At 32.6% G+C, this 21,273-nt stretch overlaps 1 protein-coding gene across 10 annotated transcripts in view; it reads left to right on the top strand.

Moving 5' to 3' along the window:
* FAM172A (family with sequence similarity 172 member A) overlaps positions 1-21,273 on the top strand; it is a 411,264-nt gene that overhangs the window by 92,460 nt on the left and 297,531 nt on the right. For 9 of the 10 annotated variants that reach the window (XM_035014855.1, XM_035014863.1, XM_035014857.1 and 6 more), the window contains 2 exons: positions 1,536-1,601; positions 6,848-7,039. The exons of the other annotated variant lie outside the window; for it this stretch is intronic. In XM_035014855.1, coding sequence (XP_034870746.1) covers positions 1,536-1,601; positions 6,848-7,039 — 258 coding nt within the window. The remainder of the gene's footprint in view (positions 1-1,535; positions 1,602-6,847; positions 7,040-21,273) is intronic. 10 annotated transcript variants of the gene reach the window in all.

Genomic DNA, 21,273 nt, shown 5'->3' with positions numbered 1-21,273 from the left:
AATTGACATCTTAATTTTCTAAAAAATTAATCTTCTGATTTTGTTTTATAAAATTTGACTTTTAATTATGTTGCTGCTAAGATTATTCTCTGAGCTTTGTGCATAGATGATTAGAGACGTTTTTGGAGAGAGCAACACTTCTTAAAATGACCATTAAAATCTATTAAATCATTGCTTTCACTTGGTATCTCTTTCCTTACTTTCTTTGCTTTCCTTCACAGAAATAGTGCATTAGCTTTCTAGTTTTGCTATAACAAATTACTATAATTTCAGTGGCTTAAAGCCACACAAATATATTATCTCACAGGTCAGAAGTCCAGTATGATTGTCACCAGACTGAAATCAAGGTTTGCACAGACTATGTTCTTTCTTGGAGACTCCAGGAGAGAATCCATTTACTGCTTATTTGAGTTGTTGGCAGAATTCAGGTCCTTGTAAATACAGGACTGAGGACTTGATTTCTAACTGACTGTTAAAGGGTTATCCCACGTTTTAGAGGCTCATGGTCTCCTTCCTCCATCTTCAAAATCAGCAATGACCATTCAAGGTCATTTCACTTTGCCTCCCTTTGTTCTTCTGTGATCTTCCAGTTTTAAAAAGTTAAAGGATTAGATTGGGCCAATTTGGGTAATCCAGGATAATCTCCCCATCTCTGGTCCTTAACCTTAATCATATCTGCATAATTTCTTTTACCATGTAACATAACATATGACTAGGTTCAAGGAGTCAGAATGTGGACCTATTTGGGGAACTATGTTTCTGCCTGCTACAAACAGTAATACTAACTGGTGCCTAACTTTGCTGGATTAATTTTTCTTTTTTGTATAGAATACCTCTGACTTTTTCCTCCTGGATTCAGTAAATACAAAACAGGTGTTAGGATTCAGTCACCTTAGTACTGTATCAGGTACAATTCCTATATGGAAATCATAGGAGAAAACAGATTCTGGAAACACTGAAAAAAGAAAATATGGTTTCAGAGTACTGCTTTGAAAAAAACAGGAAGTCTTTATATATTTTTGCAAGTTTGTATTAACTGGCCCTAATTTTTAGTATTAAGGTTCATAGTTATTCACATAGCAGCAGGAAGTAAGCCAGAATCTCCTAATTTAGTATTAAAACATTTCAGTTATAAAATGAATAAATACTAGGGATATAATGAACAACATGATGACTACAGTTGACGCTGCTGTAGGATACATAGAAAATTTGGAAAAGAATAAATCCTGAGAGTTCCCAACACAAAGAGAAATTTCTTCCCTTTTTTTACTTTTTTCTTTTCTTTCTATCTAAGTAAGAAGATGGATGTTAGCTGAACCTGTTGTAATCATGTAACAATATATGTAAATGAAACTATCATGCTGTAATGCCTGAAAATTATAGTGATGTATGTCGATTATTTCTCAATAAAATTGGTGGAGGTGGACACTCAAAGATAGGGAGATACTCATTCAGAGCAATAACATAATAATTTATGTGAATTTTGATAATGGATGACATTACATCTTAATGTGTTATTTTTGTTTCCTATCTAGATTATCACAAAGTATGTATATGAGCTCTTGGAAAAGGACTGTAATTTGAAAAAAATCTCGATTCCAGTAAGTCCAGTTTTTAAAAATGATTAAACTTCCAAATCAAATAGTTTTCAATTCAGAAGAAACTATTTATATTAGTTTAACTGTGATAAGTTTAAACATTAAGGTCCTAATATGTTGATACTGATAATGATAATATTAAATGCCTGCCAGTATACCTCATTTCATTGTGCACAATAATTCTTTAAAATTAATACTCTTCAATGTAGAGAAAAAAATAGTGATAACCAGTCTTTTTTGAAAATGATGATGCCTTTAAAAGGACTACCCCCTCTGTCTTTTCTCATTTAATTGGTATAATTTATTTTTATGTATTTTTTGAAGTAAACCAGTGTACTTGATATTGCACTAGACATTCACTGTCTCTTTAATTTCCTGATTTTTATAATTATATATTTTATTTCCATGTTATTTCCTGTACACATTTCCAAATTCATTCCTCATGCTTCCTGTTTTATAACATTGCTCCTTCCCTTTCTTGCAGAACATTCTTTTCAAATTTTGTACATTCTCCCATCTCAGAGTGAAAAAGTTTGAGATTTGTTCTTAGTCTCAAATTCACAAAAAAAATTTTTAATGTAAAACATGATATAATCAAAAAATGAAGAAATAGTAATCTTATCTATGAAACAATGGTGGTGTTAGATTAGATGATCCTTACTGTTCCTAATATAACTCTTTGAGTTATATTGATAACTCAATATAACTGAATTGAAAACTATTTTATGATATATAAAAATCTGGAAGGCTTAATGAAAGTAATTAAGGCACAAAACTTTGCCTATAAATACTTTGTTTACATGAAATTTTGCATGAGATTTTTAAATTCCTTGGGTAGTGTTACTCTACCAAGAATTGGAGGGTTTGAGGATTTTTTAATAATATTTATCCTCACAAATCAATTCCAAAGTTCAATATTTAAAAGGAAAATCTATTTTATGTTTAATTTTATATAAATACGCTCAAATGAGAGGTCACATTGTTAATCATTTATTCAACAAATATTTGTTTAAGAGTCTTTTAGGTTGCCAGGCACTATTCCAAGTGCTTGTAATGTACTAGTGAATAAAATATTATTCTGTACAATAGCTAGGCTAACCCTCATTTACTTGGAAACTTTTCTTCCTTTTGTTCAGTCTTCCTTTCTTGCTAATTTTATTTCTTTCAAAGGTTTTGAAGAACAATATTTAAGGAGACTTAGCTTGGTTTATTGTTATAACACAATTAAGACTGAGCCATTTAACTCTTTAATACTTCTATGTGGAGCTTTTAAACCCCCTTTAATTCCTTAGATTTCCAGAAGAGATCAGAAGATGATTGGCCATATAGATTATGTTATATGATTAAGTTTCCCTAATTTTCTTTATAGAAAGCTTGAGATTAGGGTTAGGAGGACTTTGTTTTATAGATCTGATTACTTTCCTCTCGTTTAAATTTAGACTATAAAGCTAATAAGCAAAAAAAAAAAAAAGCTAATAAGCATAGAGAAAGTTTTACATTATATGAGACCTGTAGTAAGTGTCATGTCCATTTTTGGTTAGTAAACATTTCCTGATTTTATAAACTGAAAAGAAACTGAAATTTGTTCTGTTTGTTTTAGGAAATTAATGTCTCTCCTTAAATTATCATCCTATATTTTATATCATTGTGAAATTTTTCTTCTATAACTATTCATTTTCTCCTGAGTTCTCTTAAATCCCAAAGCTAGCAGTGAAGGTGGTTTTTTGTTTTGTTTTTGTATCACAGTTTTGTATTACAGTTGTTCTTTTTATTATAGGAATACCACCAAAAGTTTTTTTTTTCCTGATGACGAACTAAGTTTTACTTTTATAGTTGAACTATTTAATAAGGAAAGAAAGACTCCTTTCCTTTCCTTTCCTTTCCTTTCCTTTCCTTTCCTTTCCTTTCCTTTCCTTTCCTTTCCTCTCCTCTCCTCTCCTCTCCTCTCCTCTCCTCTCCTCTCCTCTCCTCTCCTCTCCTTTCCTTTTTGTAAATAACAGCACCCTGTGGAAACCTATGATTTGATGGTAAAGATCATGATCATGTCCCATGTTTACTCCATACCTTACATATATGCTCATGTACAAATTATTCTCAATTATAGTATCTTACATTTGTGTAGAACTTCAAATTACATAAATTAACATAATAACCTGATTATAAATTTTCATTTTATTCAGCCATGTTTAAATGATCATCACAATTAGTGGGGTTCATGAGTATCCTAAAGTGAATTGTTAACTGCTAAAAATTGTTTGTTCTCATTGATCAGTTGTTCTTTGAAGTTGATTGGTTAATAAAGTTAGGTGGTGCACTACAATGACTTTTATATGCATTCCTTAATGAAAGCTCAGTTTAGGGAATTAGCGCTGTTTGAAGACAATGGCCTTGGAACAGCCATTTTAAGCTAATGCCGAAAATTATGTTTTATTCATACACATATTTTAGTATTTAAACTTAGTACTAACTTTTTACAGAGTAAGTTATAGATACCAACTTCAGAGTTCTGTGTTAAATTGAGGTGAATATAAGCCAATGACCATCCGAAATACTGCTCTTACTCCTTAATCATTAATACCACTACATTTTTCATTTTCATTGTTTTTTTCCTTAAATATTCTGATGTTATCATGTTTTTATTTTTTTATTTTATTTATTTATTTATTTATTTTTTTATTTATTTACTTGACAGAGAGAGACACAGCGAGAGAGGAAACACAAGCAGGGGGAGTGGGAGAGGGAGAAGCAGGCTCCCCGCAGAGCAGGGAGCCCGATGCGGGACTCGATCCCAGGACCCCGGGATCATGACCTGAGCTGAAGGCAGTCGCTTAACCAACTGAGCCACCCAGGCGCCCCGTTATCATGTTTTTAAAGTCAATTCTTCTACATGTTCAAGTAAAACTTTTATTCATTTATTCATGGCTACCTTAATTTGCAGCCCTTAAATATTTTTGAACAGCATTTTAATATAAAACACACATTTTTATCTTCTGAAATTAATCACTCTTCCAGTTTTAAAGTGATTACTATGGAATTTAAAGTGCCAACATTCCATTGCTTAAAAAATTGACTCAGCTCCTTGGTAACAGGGGACTTAGTCAAATAGAGAAAAGAAATAGTGAACAGCACCTACTGGAAAGTCTATAGGTACAGGGTTTCTTCTTATTAAGACAAACAGATGTCCATTTCCATAGCATTCCTGGATCCATTAAGGCCTCAATGATTTTAAGAGGTACTTTTATTTGTGCACATTTAGACATACTCTTAGATTGAGTGATTCCTCTGTTTTCATATAACATTCATAGGTAAAAGGGAATTTTTCTTCTCAGATTTGGTTTTCCCCATCTCTCATCTATTTCCCTTCCTCTGACTTAAGTCATACCTGCTGTCATCATCATAATTTGCTTACTCTGGACATCACGTGCAAGAGAAGCTAATGTGACTGTTTTACACTTCATACTTCATTTACTGCATACTTAATTACTACTAATATACACTTATGTCATTTTAGCACTGTGTAGCTCTTTTAAAATTCTTTACAGTCATATATTAGTTTAATCTTCAATATATGCTTTCTGAACCAGGCAAGTATTGTAACAAGTTAAGAGGACACATTATTTAGTTAAATGCCTTTTATTTAAAGGAGGCCACTGGTGATGCTAGATAACATTCCTTATTCTAAAAGTTTATTCATTCCTTTATTTACTGAGTGCCTACAATGTGCCAGCCTCTCTTTTAGACATTGGGAATGTAGCTGGATACAAACAAAAGTCCATGCCTTCCTGGATTTGCATTCTGGCGGTGGGAGGAGATGGTTAATAAACAGTTACATAAACAAATTTATAAAGTAAAACATACATTAGATTGTGGTATATGCTATGAAGGGACTAGGGAATTCTTGGGGAGAGTTTAAATGGGGTAGTCAGGAAAAGCTTCCCTGAGGAGAGGATATATTTTTAAGCCTTGTGGCTGTGCTCTTCTTGCTGAAATAATTGCCCTTTGTGCTGTTTAAACAAATGGCCACTGATCTATTTGTTTTAGAATTAAAGAAATTTTAATTTTTTTCTCTTCCCAGGAATAGTGACTGGGAACATTTAGGTCCAGGACATTTTTTTTTTTTTTTTTGGTATCTGAAGTTTTTGTCTATTTTTTAGTTTCATAATTTTATGAATACATACTGTTGAAGAAGTGAAGAACTATTTCATTACACAGGATGTGGACTGAACTTTTCTATGTGAGTCTGTGTATTACCAGCCATCAAGACTTTAGCTTCTGGCTCTGACATGGCTGCACAAAAGCTTCCATTCCCAGTTACTGGCCACTGCTGATGTGGAATACCATTCAGTGCCAGCGATCAGTCATGTATAAAGGTTGGGAAGTTATCTTTTTGTAAGTCTTTTGAGTTTCTCAAATCTAAAACATACATCATCTGGTTTAAACCTAAACATTAAGTACAATCAAAATGTATAAAATATTCATTCCATAAATAAGTACTACATAAAATATATAAAAATGCTCATCCTATAAATATTTAGTATATAAAATAAAGTTATAGGAATACATAAATAATATTCCTTCATAAAATACTTGTGATATGAGCCTATGTTCAAATTATGAATGAAATTTCAAAGATCATTTACATAGAATAGTAGGTGATTGAGTTTTTAAATAGTTCCCTCTCCCGTCTTTTAAAAGCTTAGTAGTATTCCTGGCTAATATACGATTTTCCAACAGGTATACGCTCCAGTTGGGTTTTTCTGTTTTCTATTATAGATGCAATATACTTCTGTTATAGAATTATAGACTCTAGTTCTGTGATCTTAGGCAAGTTATTTAAACTCTCTAGGCCTCAATTTCTTCATCTATAAATGAAGATAATAATAATACCACTTTAATGAGACTGTGTTTGAGATAATGTTTTTAAAACATTTAGCATAGTATCTACACCATAGGAAGCACTCAAAAAATCAGTTATTCTTATCTATATTATAATATAAAAGTCTATCAATAATATAGGGAGATGCATTTCCAGTATTCGTTTGTCCTATTACTATCATGTCTTTTATGCTAATCCATCTCATATGTAGTTGTTAATGTCTAATGAATATTTTAATTTTTAAAGCTTTTTTACTACTATAATTCTGAAATAGCCATTCTGTAATTTATGGTAACCATTAGTTGTTTTCTCATTTATGTCTATGCCTGACCAGAAAACATTTATTTATTATTTAATTTTTTTTTAATTACAGGTAGATGCCACTGAGAGTGAACCAAAGAGTTTTATCTTTATGAGTGAGGATGCTTTGACAAATCCACAGAAACTGATGGTTTTAATTCATGGTAGTGGTGTTGTCAGGGCAGGTCAGTGGGCTAGAAGGCTTATTATAAATGAAGATCTGGACAGTGGCACACAGATACCTTTTATTAAGAGAGCTATGGATGTAAGTGCAATTTCTTTTATATTTTTTTGGCATTTTATAGCTCTGTTTTATTATGTGTTATAAATTATTTTATCCTGTCTCTTCAAAAGTACATTCTAAACATAATTTTATCTTTAAATTGTTTTTTTATTTGTAATGAAAGATTATTCTGCATTATTTTGCAGTTAGAATGAAAAACAAAATGGTATTTTATTTAGGTAATGTCTTTGAATGAATATTTTTATTCTAAATTTATCATTTAAAATTTCACTTAAATTACCAAATACTTATCAATATTATTTAAAATACTTATAAAAACATCAAGAGTGCTTTTGTAAATCTTTGCCTACCTAATTTAGTTAAATTGTAAGCTAAAGGAAATCTACTTGAAATTAATTTCTTATTCTTTAAAAGAAGAGTTTAAAAGAAAGAGTTGGAATAACTCAGTGTTTGTCATTTCTTTAAAAACTCTAGAACTCAGAAATAAAATGCTTTATGCATTAGACAAAGGCCTGTAAAATGGTAAATTGAAATATTTACTGAATTACTTTATTCTTACTTGAATTCTACCTTTCTAGAAACTGATATTTTAAAATTGTATTCAAGGTTTTCTTTCCTATAATAGTGAAATTGTTTTTGTTTTTTTGTTTTTTGTTTTCTTTTTTGTTTGTTTGTTTGTTTGTTTTTGACCTAGCATTGTTAACATCTTAATGTTTGGCTTTTTTTTTTTTATTGTCTCATTCTTTTTTTTTTTTTCTAATTTTATTTTATTATGTTGTTAATTATACTGTGTCATTCTTATGTTCAGTGAACAGCCAAATTTTGCAAAGTATAGGTTTCTTTCAAATATGAATAGAGATTTTCTTCAGAAAAAAGTGTTTTGTAAAAAAAGATTTCATATAAGAACTTAAAGTTGTTTAGGAATATATGTGTATGTATGCTTTATAAGAGCTACATTATTACATTTTTGTAATTACAATGGGAGGATTGCTTGATACATTGATGATTTCAAAGGTCAAAGATAAGTTCCCTGCTCTTTTACCTCTGAAATGATAAAATTAAGGCCCAATACAGCTCTTAGAGTATATTTTTGTTAATAGTTTTTGAGGCCCTTAAAATGCTTCAAGTAGAATTTCTTAGGTTAATTGTGTATTTTTTTTTCAGTGTTCATGAATATGCAAAGAACACAAGACATTACTTTTGATTGGTTGCAAATGTCAGCAGTGCAGTTTTAGTAGAATTTAAGTAAAATTTGGTAGAATTTAAGTAAATATTTAGATTGAGGTAACTCACATAAAATATTGTATTACTTAAACATTTATATTTCCAACTATAAATACTGAAATGAACTTTCTCTCTGACACAGTTTGTGGTTATAAGAGATCCTATCAGTGATTAAGAACATTACATGTGAAATGTGATCACAGTACAGTGTATATTTGAAAATATAACTTAGTAAAGAAAATCATGTGTTTGTACATATGAGGGCTTGGTGAAATGCTGTATGTAATTATATTGTTCCTGCTACTAGATCAACTAAGCCTTTCCTATTTTAGAATATTTTATTGTTATGTAAGATTTTTCAAGATGAAAGAGTATGATAAGTCATGCTAAACATCTTGAACAAACTATCTGTTGATATCCCAAACAAGAGGGAGGAAGTTTGTCAGTAAATTTAGACTAGTCAGGCATTTTGTTCTTATAAGTAGAAGTGTAGTGTTTAGAAACTAACAGCATTTCATTGCCTTGACTGTTTTCTGCTTTTCTCAATAATAGCAACTCATGATTCCTTAAAAAAATCAGCTGATTTCTTAGTACTTTAGTATTTAGTGTATTTATTATTTATGTGTTGTATACTTAAAATTTTAACTGATATACTTTTTTCTCTTTATAAAAAACTGGATATGAACTTTATTGTGGTAAATTTCTACATGATGAATATTTAAAAATGGATATCTCTTTTTAATCTAGATAAAGTGATTTGTTACTTTGGCTTTACCTTTTCATGGTGTTTCTGTGGTGGTTCTTCCAGGGCTACCGTGTGTTTGTGTGTGGTGGGAGGACACTGGTGGGAAAGGGGTGGTATTCTAGGAAGCGGGCAGAGGAAGACTGGGAGGAGAAAAGCTGTCTCATCCTTACCTTTTAATCAGATTAGCTCTATTTTTATTTTGTGGACTTGGTTCTAAAATTGTATTTAAAGAAATGTTTCCAAAGTTTACAAAAGAGTGGGAGCACTACTCCTATTTTTTGTGATCTGTCAGTTTTTCATATCACAACTGAATTCTGATATTTCTCAGTATAGACCATATGATCTCTACTCAGTGTTGTTAATAGTATGTCTGCTATGGCAGCTGTCCCTCAAGCTCACCCACTCTCACTAATAAACTTTCCTGCTTGCACAGCTCAAAAAAAAATTTTCTGCTATATCTCTTGCAGATTTTTAGGATAAGATTAAAGGTCCTAATATTGAATTCATCGCATTATAAGGTTAAAACTTTTTCCCATCAGTAGAACCCTGCCTCCGAGCAGACTGTTCTGTAAAAAGTAGGTTTTGGGTTTTTTTTTAGATATATTTTTTTAAGATTTTATTTATTTATTTGACAGAGACAACGAGAGAGGGAACACAAGCAGGGGGAGTGGGAGAGGGAGAAGCAGGCTCCCCACAGAGCAGGGAGCCCGACGAGGGGCTCGATCCCAGGACCCTGGGATCATGACCTGAGCTGAAGGCAGTCGCTTAACCAACTGAGCCACCCAGGCGCCCTATTATAAAAAGTTTATTAAGATTTGATGTTGAAGAAATAGTACATATCAGATACATCCCTACAGTGCTTCTGAGGTTGCCATAGCTCATATTTTTAGTGTTTAACAGTCTTCATTGCATAATACATTACTTGGAGTAAGAAACAGTACATGATATAGCCAAGTACTGATTATTCAGTGTTTGTGCAGTTTGAGAGTTACTCATACATGTTTCTTCTCTGATCTTTTCTCATGTGTATCTTTTTAGGCATTTCAGTTGGTCTCTGTAAAATGGGCAAGGAAAGAAAAGTCATTACACTACTTAAAGTCATTTAATTACTAATTACAGGTGTAGAACAGGGGTGCAGAATTTAAGGAGTCTGTCACTCTCAGGGTTGTGCAGTATCTGTAGGACCCCGAGAGTGAGTACCTCCTTAAATTTTGCATGCTAGGCATCTCTCTGATCTCTCCCTGTCCAGGCTTTGACTGATGGAGATGTACTCAATCAATAAGTTTTATGGAGAGTAGTTTGGGAGCCACTGGTCTATAGTCAAATTTTTCCATGCATCAGAATCACTTGGAGAGCTTGTTGAAACACAAATTGCCTTGTCCCAAGGGGGGATTTTGATGCAGAAGGGTCTGGTTGGAGCCTGAGACTTTACATTTCTAAGACTCTTCCAGGTGATGTTTATGCTCCTAATCTGGGTACCACACTAGAACCTTTGGGGTAGGTAACACTCTTTGGACTGGTTGAGAGTTTATTTATACTTCTCAGGCTCTAGGTATAATGGATAAGGTAGAACTTGATGGCAATTATATTTAGTATGACAGAAAGTAAGAAGTTCTAGGAAATGTTTTATAATAAAATCAGTGGAGAAGTAAAGTTTAAGTTATGAAGAATACTTTCAAAACACTATTGATTCATATTCAACGTGACAAAATTTGTTGATTTTAATAATTTTGTAAGATGTCTGATTACTTCACTAAGCCCACATTTTTACTAATTTCTCATAGCTGGATTATTTAGAAAGATCTGATGTTTCCATAATTACTTGCCTTGACTATAATTTTCATGCTGTTATATCTAAGTTTAAAAATTATGCTATTTTTATCAATGTAATTGATATAGTTTGGGTTCTAAAACGTGGTGGACTGAGCTAATTAATATGCATTTCTCCCTTCCACAAACAGACACATAAGAATAATGGATAAAACATAGCAACAACAAAAATATTAAGTATCTAGTTATGTCCAAAAGATAAAAAAGGAATCTTTAAATGCCTAACTACAAAAAAAAACTTAAAACCACAATGTTAAATCTCACTAGTGCATAGCAACCCAAAGGGGATAGCTGATGAGATATAAGCCCTAGGTCTACATTACAGCTTTGAGTTTGAGAGGCAGGTGCTAATACCAAGACCCTTGGGTATAGCTAAGGCCTGGAAGTTTCTGCCCTTTGAGTTTTCAGGGGTAGAAAAATCAGTTCATGGCCAAAGGTGAAAAGAGGTTTATTTGCCAGAGAGGCCAGGTGGGGTAAATAAACATCCTCCCTTGGGAAATAGAAGCCACAGATCGCACCCTGAAGTTGGATTTGGATTTGTAGCCTGAATTTAGACAGCCTACATAAGTGTGGGAATCTCAAACAAGGTATATGAATATAAAAAGGGATTCGGAATTAATGAAACTTTTGGGGTACTAGGTGGAAGCAAACATGTAACTTCCAGTAGCAACACTTTCCAACCCAGGGTAAATACCTAGTGAAGATGAATTTCTGGTCAGAAACTAAAAATTATATGAGGAAATGATTCATCACAAAAGTCAGGTCAGGCAACCAACTATCAGACACTGCTGAAGAGAGAACTGGGGTAAATTAAAACCTAGAGTTGAGGAGTAAAGCAGACAGAATATAGCAGAGAATCTGAGAAAAAAATTTGATAGATAAAAAGTCATGAAGAATAGAATAAAATCTAATATTCTTCTTGTAGATGTTTCAGAAAAACAATAGAAAAGAACGGGAGAAGAAGCAATATATTAATTTCTGACAGTAAAGACATAAATCATTGTTGAAGCATGGCATAGCTTAAGCAAGACAAATGGAAAGAAATCTACACTTCAAATGTATTAAAATAAAACTGCAGAACATCAGACGATACATGCAAGTAATCTAAAAGTCAAGTAAAATCAAAAGGCATATATCAAAATAGTGATTATCCTTTGCTAATCCTTCCTCACTTATTCTGTTCCCTAGATATAATCACTCAATAATTTTTGGTGTTACTTGTATGCTCTCCATCCATATTATTAAATTATAATACTGTCTTTTGATTTGTCAGTCACTTTCTGTTATGGTAGACAAGAATCTCTTTCCCATCATCACAGTTTTTGGATTAAATCAGCGATCAAGCTTTACAATATTACTACTACTTTAATATTGTTTATGGCTGATCCAGGTAGGTACTGTGATTACTTTTCATTTTTGCTGAAGTTTGTTTTCATGGAATTGATATTTTTTTTCTATTTTCTTTGCAATAATTGTTAATTTAGATTTTGATTTATCTCTCAGTAGTATTTTTACAGGGTCAAACTTATGAGAGCATCTCAGAGTTTCCTGTTCTTCTTCTGGAGAACTCTCTTTTGGAACCCTGTGGACTTTTGTTCCAGTCTTGACTGGTCACTTTCTAAGCCTGCCTATCTACCTGTCTGTCATCCTGGGACTTCCCTTAGATTGTCTCTTTATGTTTGAACTCCTGTTTCCTGGATCTAATGACCCCACCTTTTTGGATATATGCCCTCATTTTGTTGGAGCCATCAAAAAGTGAATACAAGATAAGTTTTTGAAACCTTGTATTTTTGAAAAAAATGCCTTTATTTAACTTGCTCCCTTTATTTTGATAATTCAAGTAGGCATAGAATTCCAAGTTGAAAATCATTTTCATTCTGAAACTTGAAGGCTTTGTTTCATCGTCTTTTAGCTTCCAGTGCTTTAATTGAAAAGTCTGGTACCATTCTGATCTTGAATCCTTTTGTTCCCTCTGTGGAAGCTTCTTTTCCTTTTGCCTGGTGTCAAGAAATTAGTCATACTTCTTTTAAGGAATTTCCTTTGCCTTGGTGTTTTTATCTTTGTTTTTGATTTTTCATTGTGTTCAGCACTTGGTGATTCCTTTCTATCTGTACAGTAAACTCATGATTCTCAATTCTTAGAAAATTTTTTGTGTTGTTTCTTGATCATTTTAATTTTCTCTTTTTCTAGAATTACTGTATCTTGGTTTTGGAGTTGTGGATTGAGCCTGTAAATGTTTTGTCTAATTGTGTATGCTTTCTTATTTTCCATCTATTTTTGCTCTAGTTTTGTTCTGGTAGGTTACCTACTTTATCTTTTAGATAGAATTTTTAGTTCTTCTATCATACTTTGGAATGGAATTGTCTTTTGAATCATTTTGCAGACTTTTGCAGAGTACACCTGATTTGAGTTCTGTGTCTCTCTCCTCCCCTTCTGTGGTCTTTTGTCCTTCCAGTCCTTCTCCGGATATGTTTCTCAAAAGGAAACATCTTTGATCTCTTAATAGGGCTATCTGCATAACGTGAGATTATGACCTGGTTTTGGGGTTTGGGGTTTCTTTTTTTAAGGAATGGGATAATTGCACCTTATGTGAACTTAAAAGTAATGCCTCCATTTTTAGTCTCAAGGCTTTCCAAGATAACTGGCATCCCAGTTTCTGAGTTTTTCTGAAATTCTGTGGATGAGTTGGCTTTCTTCTAGTCATTATTTCCCTCCAGGCACTTATTTTTTTTTTTCCTTTGTGGTACCAATCCAGTTCTGTCAGCTTACAGTCTTCCAAAAATTTAGTGATGTCTGTGTCCTCTTTTCTCTCCATTCTGATTTGTTTTGTCCCTATGGGTTAGTACCACCCTTCTTTACTCAGTAATTTGAGTAATAAATTTTTTAAACTAAAATTTTAGTGTGAATTGTGGAAGGAATGGAGATAATCAAAAGAATTCAGTATAGCATTTTAATTACATGTTTTTTATCTGGTTGTTCCAGTGATAGGTAGTCACTTTGCAACTCATACCTTTTTAAAACAAATTACATTAAAGCAATTTTCTGTAAAATAAAATCTGTTTGTAAATATTAGAAGATGACATCCTTATGTAGCAGTATTCATCACACTCGAATATTTTAGAATTTTCTTTTAAAAATCATTGATTATGAGGCAACTAAACTAAAGAATACATAAACTGTTGCTTGACTGATATAAATTACAGACTTCAAAAGTTGATTTAGATATTTCTAGTTTTTGAATTGTTTGCTTCCCTTTTAGTAGCTATACTTAACTTTTCTATTCTTATGATTCCTCTTTCCTTAATGCATTTGGGATTCCCCCCCACACACACTTTTTTGACAGGCAGATTTTGTAAAGCTGATTGATTACAGTATTAGGATTTCTTCCACAGATGTGCATGGAGCCATTATAGATGGTTATCTAAAATGGGGTGTGGTTTCTTGTTGTTGTATTTTCTCAGTAATTCAAGTAATAAAATTTGATAACACCTTCTTAACTCCTGCCTTCAATTCCTAGTCTTCCAACTAAGTGTTTCAGGGTCTTACTATTTCAGGATAAGTACTTACAAAGTTGGTGACATGGAAATTTTAAGAGGATTCTAATGGGTATCGTTGATTAGTAGATAGTAGTAAGAAGTACCATATTAGTTTAGGGTATAGTTTTATTTTTAACTGGAGCAATGCCATCTGGCAACTTTTGGGATATTATTTAGTATTTATATAGTACAAGCAGAATATAGTTCAGCAGATGTATGCTTAAGGTCTCAGAGACCTCCAAAACATTTTTAAGTATATCTTTGTTTAAATGACTTATAGGCTTCGATGCTTTTTTTGATAGTAATTCAAAGATTTGTGGATTTAAGAAATGCTCATTAAAATAAGGTATCATTTTTCAACATATAAGATTGGCAGATAAATTGGTAATAAGTTTTATGATAATACCAAGTTTGGATATTGTTGGGAATGTAATTTGAAGCAATCTTTTTAGTGGCAGTTTAGTTGTATTGCCCCAAATGAAATGTGCTTGTTAACCTTTGACCATAAATTCCATTTGTAGTAATTTACACTAGAGCAGTACACAAGGTATACATACAAGCATGCTCATCAAAGCAGTTTGTAATAACACAGAAACTTCTGATACCTAACTATCCATCAGTAGGGGACTATTTGATTAAATAACGGTATATTCATATCATTAAAAATTATGTAGCTATTAAGAATGAGTTGTATGTGTGTGTATGTATGTTCATTCATATAGGATGATGTCCAAGAGTTATCAGATGAAAACACAAGAATGAGATCATTTGTTCAAAAGTAGTTACACTTGTATGCACATACACCTCCATACATATGTGGGTATACATGGATGTTGCTGGAAATTTGTGCAAGAAACCATGAACTTTTTTCTTTTACTTTTATTTCTTCAGTTTTTCTATTTAATTCTCTCTCTCTTTTTTTGTTACTTTGAGCGGGTATTATTTTAATAACTAAAAAGATAATAATTTAGTTAAAAATTGTTAAAAATAACATTCATGAAATCTACTATATTGTAGTTATTCATTTAACTGTTTCTAAAAGAGCTTAAATTTCGTATTATAAAATGCATTATTTAAAATCACTTATTTAAATAATTACTGATTTTTTCCCCTTAAAGACTGGCTAAATTTAGACCACTAAAACTTACATTTCAAACTAAAAAAAAATAACTGCTAATTCTTTTTTTCTATTTGAAATATGGACTACTAAATTATAGGTTGAAATCAAGAGCACGAATTCCAAATTTTAAAAGTAAACTTTGAGAGAAACTATGTATTAATCAAAGAAAATATAAGCTGTTACATTATAGACTTCATAAAAGATTGTTCAAGTCAAGAATTCCAGAAAAGGTTAAAAAAGCTTAGCACATAACTGAACTGACAAGGTATACGAGGGCACACTAGCCCCCATGCCAGCAAAAGAAAACAATGAACTGACAGCTCTAGTGTTTGGAGAGAGGTTGTTAATGACAGCTTATTCCTTTATGATTTCAACTCTTGACAGAAGACAGGTCTGCTTGTTGCATCATGGCAGATATATCATTACCTTCTGGCCCTGTCATGACTGAATTGGGAAAAAAACCACATCCAGTTTTGAAAATCCAATTACCTCTGGAATTTTGGTCACTATTTCTGAGATAGATGTGAATAAGCTATTCTGTGAGAGCGCTTTGCATCAGTTCTCTAGTACTGAACTAATTAATTAAGCATATACTGAAGTTCTTTCTGTAGTCAAAGTAGAGAGTGAAGTATAACAGCATAGAGCATCTGGATATTCTCACATCATCCCAAGAAAAATATTACAAGGCCTCTTATCCTTAATATCTGTTTTCTACCTATATTATACCTGACATCAAGTAACTTAAAGTAGACTTTTTCACTAAGTGCAAGAGAAAAAATACTGGATTTTAAAACAACTAAGTACCCCTTTTACATGAAAAAATATTGCCCAAAATTATAACTTGGTTATGACTTGATCTTTCTGTTTCTCAATTACATGCACATTTGAATTCTGTTGTGTGTTTTTTTGTTCTTGTTTTGTTTTGTTTTCGCTCCCTTGGCTACCTAAGAAGTGACTCTGGAAACAGAAAGAGAGGGTGTGGGTTTTGAGATTATGTCAAAAACATTGGGGTTTGTATATGATCAGAATTTTAGTGGAGGTTGAGGTGAGTTTAAATGCATAGAACGCAAACATAAAAAAAACTTGTTTAATTTCTGTCATGTTGTTCTTTTTTTGAGTCATTCTGATGTCTTTTTCAAGTCTGCTTTACTCTTGAACTTTGTGTTACTGTATCCAGGATCTGTGTTTTCCCCTTTTTATTCTGTTATAACTGCTGATCCCTTTTCTGTGGTTCCTCCTTTAATATCAGCTGAAGCAGTTTGAATTGCTGAATCAAAGCTGTTTGGGGAGTCAGAGAATGTGTAAGATTGTGCAGGGTGAGATTCTCTGGGTAGAAGGTAACACCTCCTGCAGTTATAATCAATGCTCTGGACACTTTCAAAGATAGGAGAAGCCATGACTTGCTCCGGGGTTAAACTTTTAAAAGAAATTCCCTAGAGAAAAATATCATCAGTAAAATGAAATAATTAGTTGACAATTCTTGAGTAGCCTAGGTTTAACAAAAAAAGATTAAAGGTAAGTCAGCTTTGCATTTTTCACTGTACTTTTGGTTTCTTTCAGGTTTAAGCTTTATATTTTTATTTATCTTGAACATGATTTTAAAAACTTAATTACTTCCATGTATCAGTTGAGCCCCTGAGTTACTTTAATTTGAGGAGAAGAACTAAAATGAAAAGAATATCAGCCTTTAGTAATAGGAAATAGTTTAAACTTTTACTTGAAATAATTGAGGTAGTAAATTATAGAAGTTAGGTTGTTTATGAAAGTGTAGTTTATACTGTTAGTTTAAGTCACCAAGGTTTAGATTAAATGAATTATATTTACATAATCAGTAAAATATGATTTTTAAAGAAAATAATGTTCAAGTGAATTTAAGGGTAAATAATTATTAGTTTCCAGGGGAGTTGTTCAGTAGCATTTCATGCTTCTGATACTCTTTGGTGATGATTTTATTTAGCTGTTTACATGATGTAAGTAAAAGGCGTATTTTAAAATGTTAAATCCTGGATAAGTTGTCTATTTCTATGTATGATATTAGAAATTCTGACTCATGCCTAATTATGACTTAAAGATTTAATATGAAAAAGATGCCTATTAATTGTCTTTTATTTACAATATAACTTTTTAAAATTAAGATTGGATTTCAGCAGTAATTCTGGACAGTAATAGGCCAGTATTTTAACTCTTTTTTTTTTTTTACATAGAATATAGTCTTGTTTTCCTGGACATAAAACAAATCACCACTTAAAATTTATAGTGAGGTGTTATAAGAATTAGATGGAATACTTTGGCATACTCTGTGTGTTTAGAATCATGTACTTTTATATTTTAAAATAAATAAACTCTTATCAGTTTACTCCAAATATGAATAACTGATTAGTTATCCCGTACTGTCAAGCATGCATTCAGATATCAACAATCTTAGAATCTATGTTATTGCTTTGTGTTTATAATCATTATTGTAAAGGAGATGGTACCTTGTTTATGAAACATATATACAAGGATGAATATGCCTCTTGAAGCTTGAAGGCTGTGGAAGAAGGCTTCCAGTAGTATTCATTTTAAAAGGCCCAAGTAGTAGGGTGTTAATAAAAAGTAATAAAAAACATAAGTTGGAGCACCTGGGTGGCTCAGTCGGTTAAGTGTCTGTCTTCGGTTCAGGTCATGATCCCGGAGTCCTGGGATGGAGCCCCACATGGGGCTCCCTGCTCAGCGGGGAGTCTGCTTCTCCCTCTGCCTCTCACCCTGCTCATGCTCACTCTCTCAAATAAATAAATAAAATCTTTTTAGAAAACACACATAGCATTATGTTAACAAAAAGCACAGAAGTAGTATTATGTCAGGTATACATTCTGCAGTTTAAAAAAATCGACATAGTTTTAGGGTCATTCACATTTAATTTTATAAGATCATTAGATTTAGGCCAATTTAGGTTAGGAAGGCCATCTAGAAATGGCACAGCAGAGGAAACTGTTATTATTTGTTACCTGGAGCTTAAATTATAATGAACATATATGCTATAAATTCTGAATGATAATAAGTTATTTCACAATGTAATATTTTATAAATCAAAACTCCAATCTTGATATCATAAGAAAATTAGTATTTGTAAGAAGCTTTCCTTTGGCCTTTTATTTCTGTAGTAACACGGTGAAAATATAAGTATGTCTTTGAAAGAAACTTAAGAAAATTAGGGAAAGTACTGTCATGTAAGCAGTTCAACTTTGCTTTTCCTTTTGATAATGAAAGCCATTGCTTTTATTATAATTTTTACATTTTTAGCATATTTAATAGTGTGAGGCTTTTAAAACAATTTTATTATTAAGTTGTGATCCTTATGCCTATTTGAAACAATTCTATTAAATTGTCTTTATGATTACATATAGAGATTGGAAACTTCTTTAAAAATGAAGGATTGTGTAAGACTGTTGAATCACAGACCTGTACCTCTGAAACAAATAATACATTATATGTTAAAAAAAAAAAACAAAACGAAGAAGAAGATAGCAGGAGGGGAAGGATGAAGGGGGGGTGATCGGAGGGGGAGACGAACCATGAGGGACTATGGACTCTGAGAAACAAACTGAGGGTTCTAGAGGGGATGGGGGGGTGGGGAATGGGTTAGCCTGGTGATGGGTATTAAAGAGGGCACATTCTGCGTGGAGCACTGGGTGTTATGCACAAACAATGAATCATGGAACACTACATCAAAAACCAATGATGTAATGTATGGTGATTAACATAACATAATAATTAAAAAAAAAAATGAAGGAGGTGGAGTGCCTGGGTGGCTCAGTTGGTTAAGCGTCTGCCTTTACCTCAGGTCGTGATCTCGGGTTCCTGGAATTGAGCACATCGGGCTCCCTGCTCAGCAGGGAGTCTGCTTCTCCTTCTGCCCCTACTCCCTGCTCATGTGCTCTCTCTCTCTCTCTCTCAAATAAATAAATAAAATCTTTAGGGGCGCCTGAGTGGCTCAGTCATTAAGCGTCTGCCTTCGGCTCGGGTCATGATCCCAGGGTCCTGGGATCGAGCCCTGCATCGTGCTCCCTGCTCTGCGGGAAGCCTGCTTCTCCCTCTCCAACTCCCTCTGCTTGTGTTCCCTCTTTCGCTGTGTCTGTCTCTGTCAAATAAATAAATAAAATCTTTAAAAAGAAATAAAAATGAAGGATGCTGGGGCGCCTGGGTGGCTCAGTAGGTTGAGCTACCGACTCTTGATTTTGGTTCAGGTGATCTCAGTGTCCTAGGCTCTGTACTCAGTGGGGAGTCTGCTTGAGGATTCTCTCTCTCCCTCTGCCGCCCTTGCACTCTCTCTAAAAGAAATGGAGGAATCCTTTAAAAAAAAAAAAAAAAGGACACTATTTGAGATATGAGCTATATATGTAAGCATTGATGTTTTCCTTTTCTGGTGCAGCTTGAACACAGGATGTTAAATAATAACTCACTTTAATAAGGATCAATTTATTTCTTTATTATTAAAAATAGATATGTTTTGAAAATATCCATGATTATACCATATATACAACACACATGCCTACATACCTACAAGTATCTGTGTATGTTAAAATTCAAGATTACTAACCCAGTAGCATCTTTTTTAAAATAAACTATTATTTGAAAGACTTGTCAATTCTGTTGGGAAATGAGTACTTGCTTACTTACTTAATTTATACTATGAGCTGTGTATTTGAATAAAATTATCTTCTCTAACAAGAATTGGTCTTGAAAATATTTAAGAGAACATTTATCCAGACAAACACATGCCAAGAATATTTTTAAACTTTTTAAGGAAAGTTTAATGTGCTTCTCAGTTTGTGTGTTCTGACAGTAAGAAAATATCTTTCCATTGAGCTTTTCATGCACATTTACTTAGTATTGTAATGATTTGAAAACATACTGCCGTTTTGAACAGTTTGTATTGTTTGTGATCAAAAACTTAAAGAAGTTAAACACTTCTATCAGAACAAACTTAAGCTCTGGGTAATTGTCTTTTTTCCCAGAAATTAACAAATTATAACATCAAAGCCTGTATGCAAAGGTATGTAGTAGGTCATTTGCTGCTGCAGGCATTTTATCTTCCTCCAGGATGCAACTGTTTTGTTTTTTCTCACTTTCTGCCTGTGGCACTGTATGGTAAGATTCAGATATCCTCTTCCCCTCCAAGGAATCCCAGTGGAGGATAACTTATATACAAAGTTAATAAATGGTGTTGCTTTTTCATTGTTGCCCATCCAAGGCCATTTGCAGTGTTCACTTTAGAGAAAAAAATTGGGTTGTGTAGAAAGCATTTACAACAATAAATTAACAAGTTTAAAGCCATGAGTCCATTGTAGAAGATATGTAATTTGAGGTAGTCAGTACTATATAAACAATTAAAAATATTGACCTAGTCCTAAGACTTCTTTTATTTTTTGGTCCAATAAAATGATAAAATTTAATCTTGAAAATGAAAAACAAGTGTAGTGTTTGTATTTTATGATAACTAAGTTAAATGGATTAGTTTATTTAGCTAGAGGAGTTTAACTATTAGAGCTTGTCTATTAGAAGTTTTATTTTTACACTTCAGGTGCATCATTTTATTTAAGCATTTTGTTGTGGCATAGTAGAGAAACAGTTTTATAGGAGAGAGAAAAATTGGCATGAATTGTGTTGACGTCTTATAATGTGTGCTTCAGGATGCTCTAATCTGTATAAATACCATAGGTTGTGGGATTTAAGATTGCTTTCTCCAAGAAATTATATATATAATAAATAGTATTGTGTATAGTCTTAATTCTTTTTTTTTTTTCTTTTTGATCCCCGG

The sequence above is a fragment of the Mirounga leonina genome, unplaced genomic scaffold, assembly GCF_011800145.1.
Source record: "Mirounga leonina isolate KUSES-001 unplaced genomic scaffold, KU_Mleo_1.0 Mir_168, whole genome shotgun sequence".
NCBI classification, from domain to species: domain Eukaryota; kingdom Metazoa; phylum Chordata; class Mammalia; order Carnivora; family Phocidae; genus Mirounga; species Mirounga leonina.
Note: the sequence above shows the minus strand (reverse complement) of the source record. Positions and strands in the feature narration are given on the sequence as shown.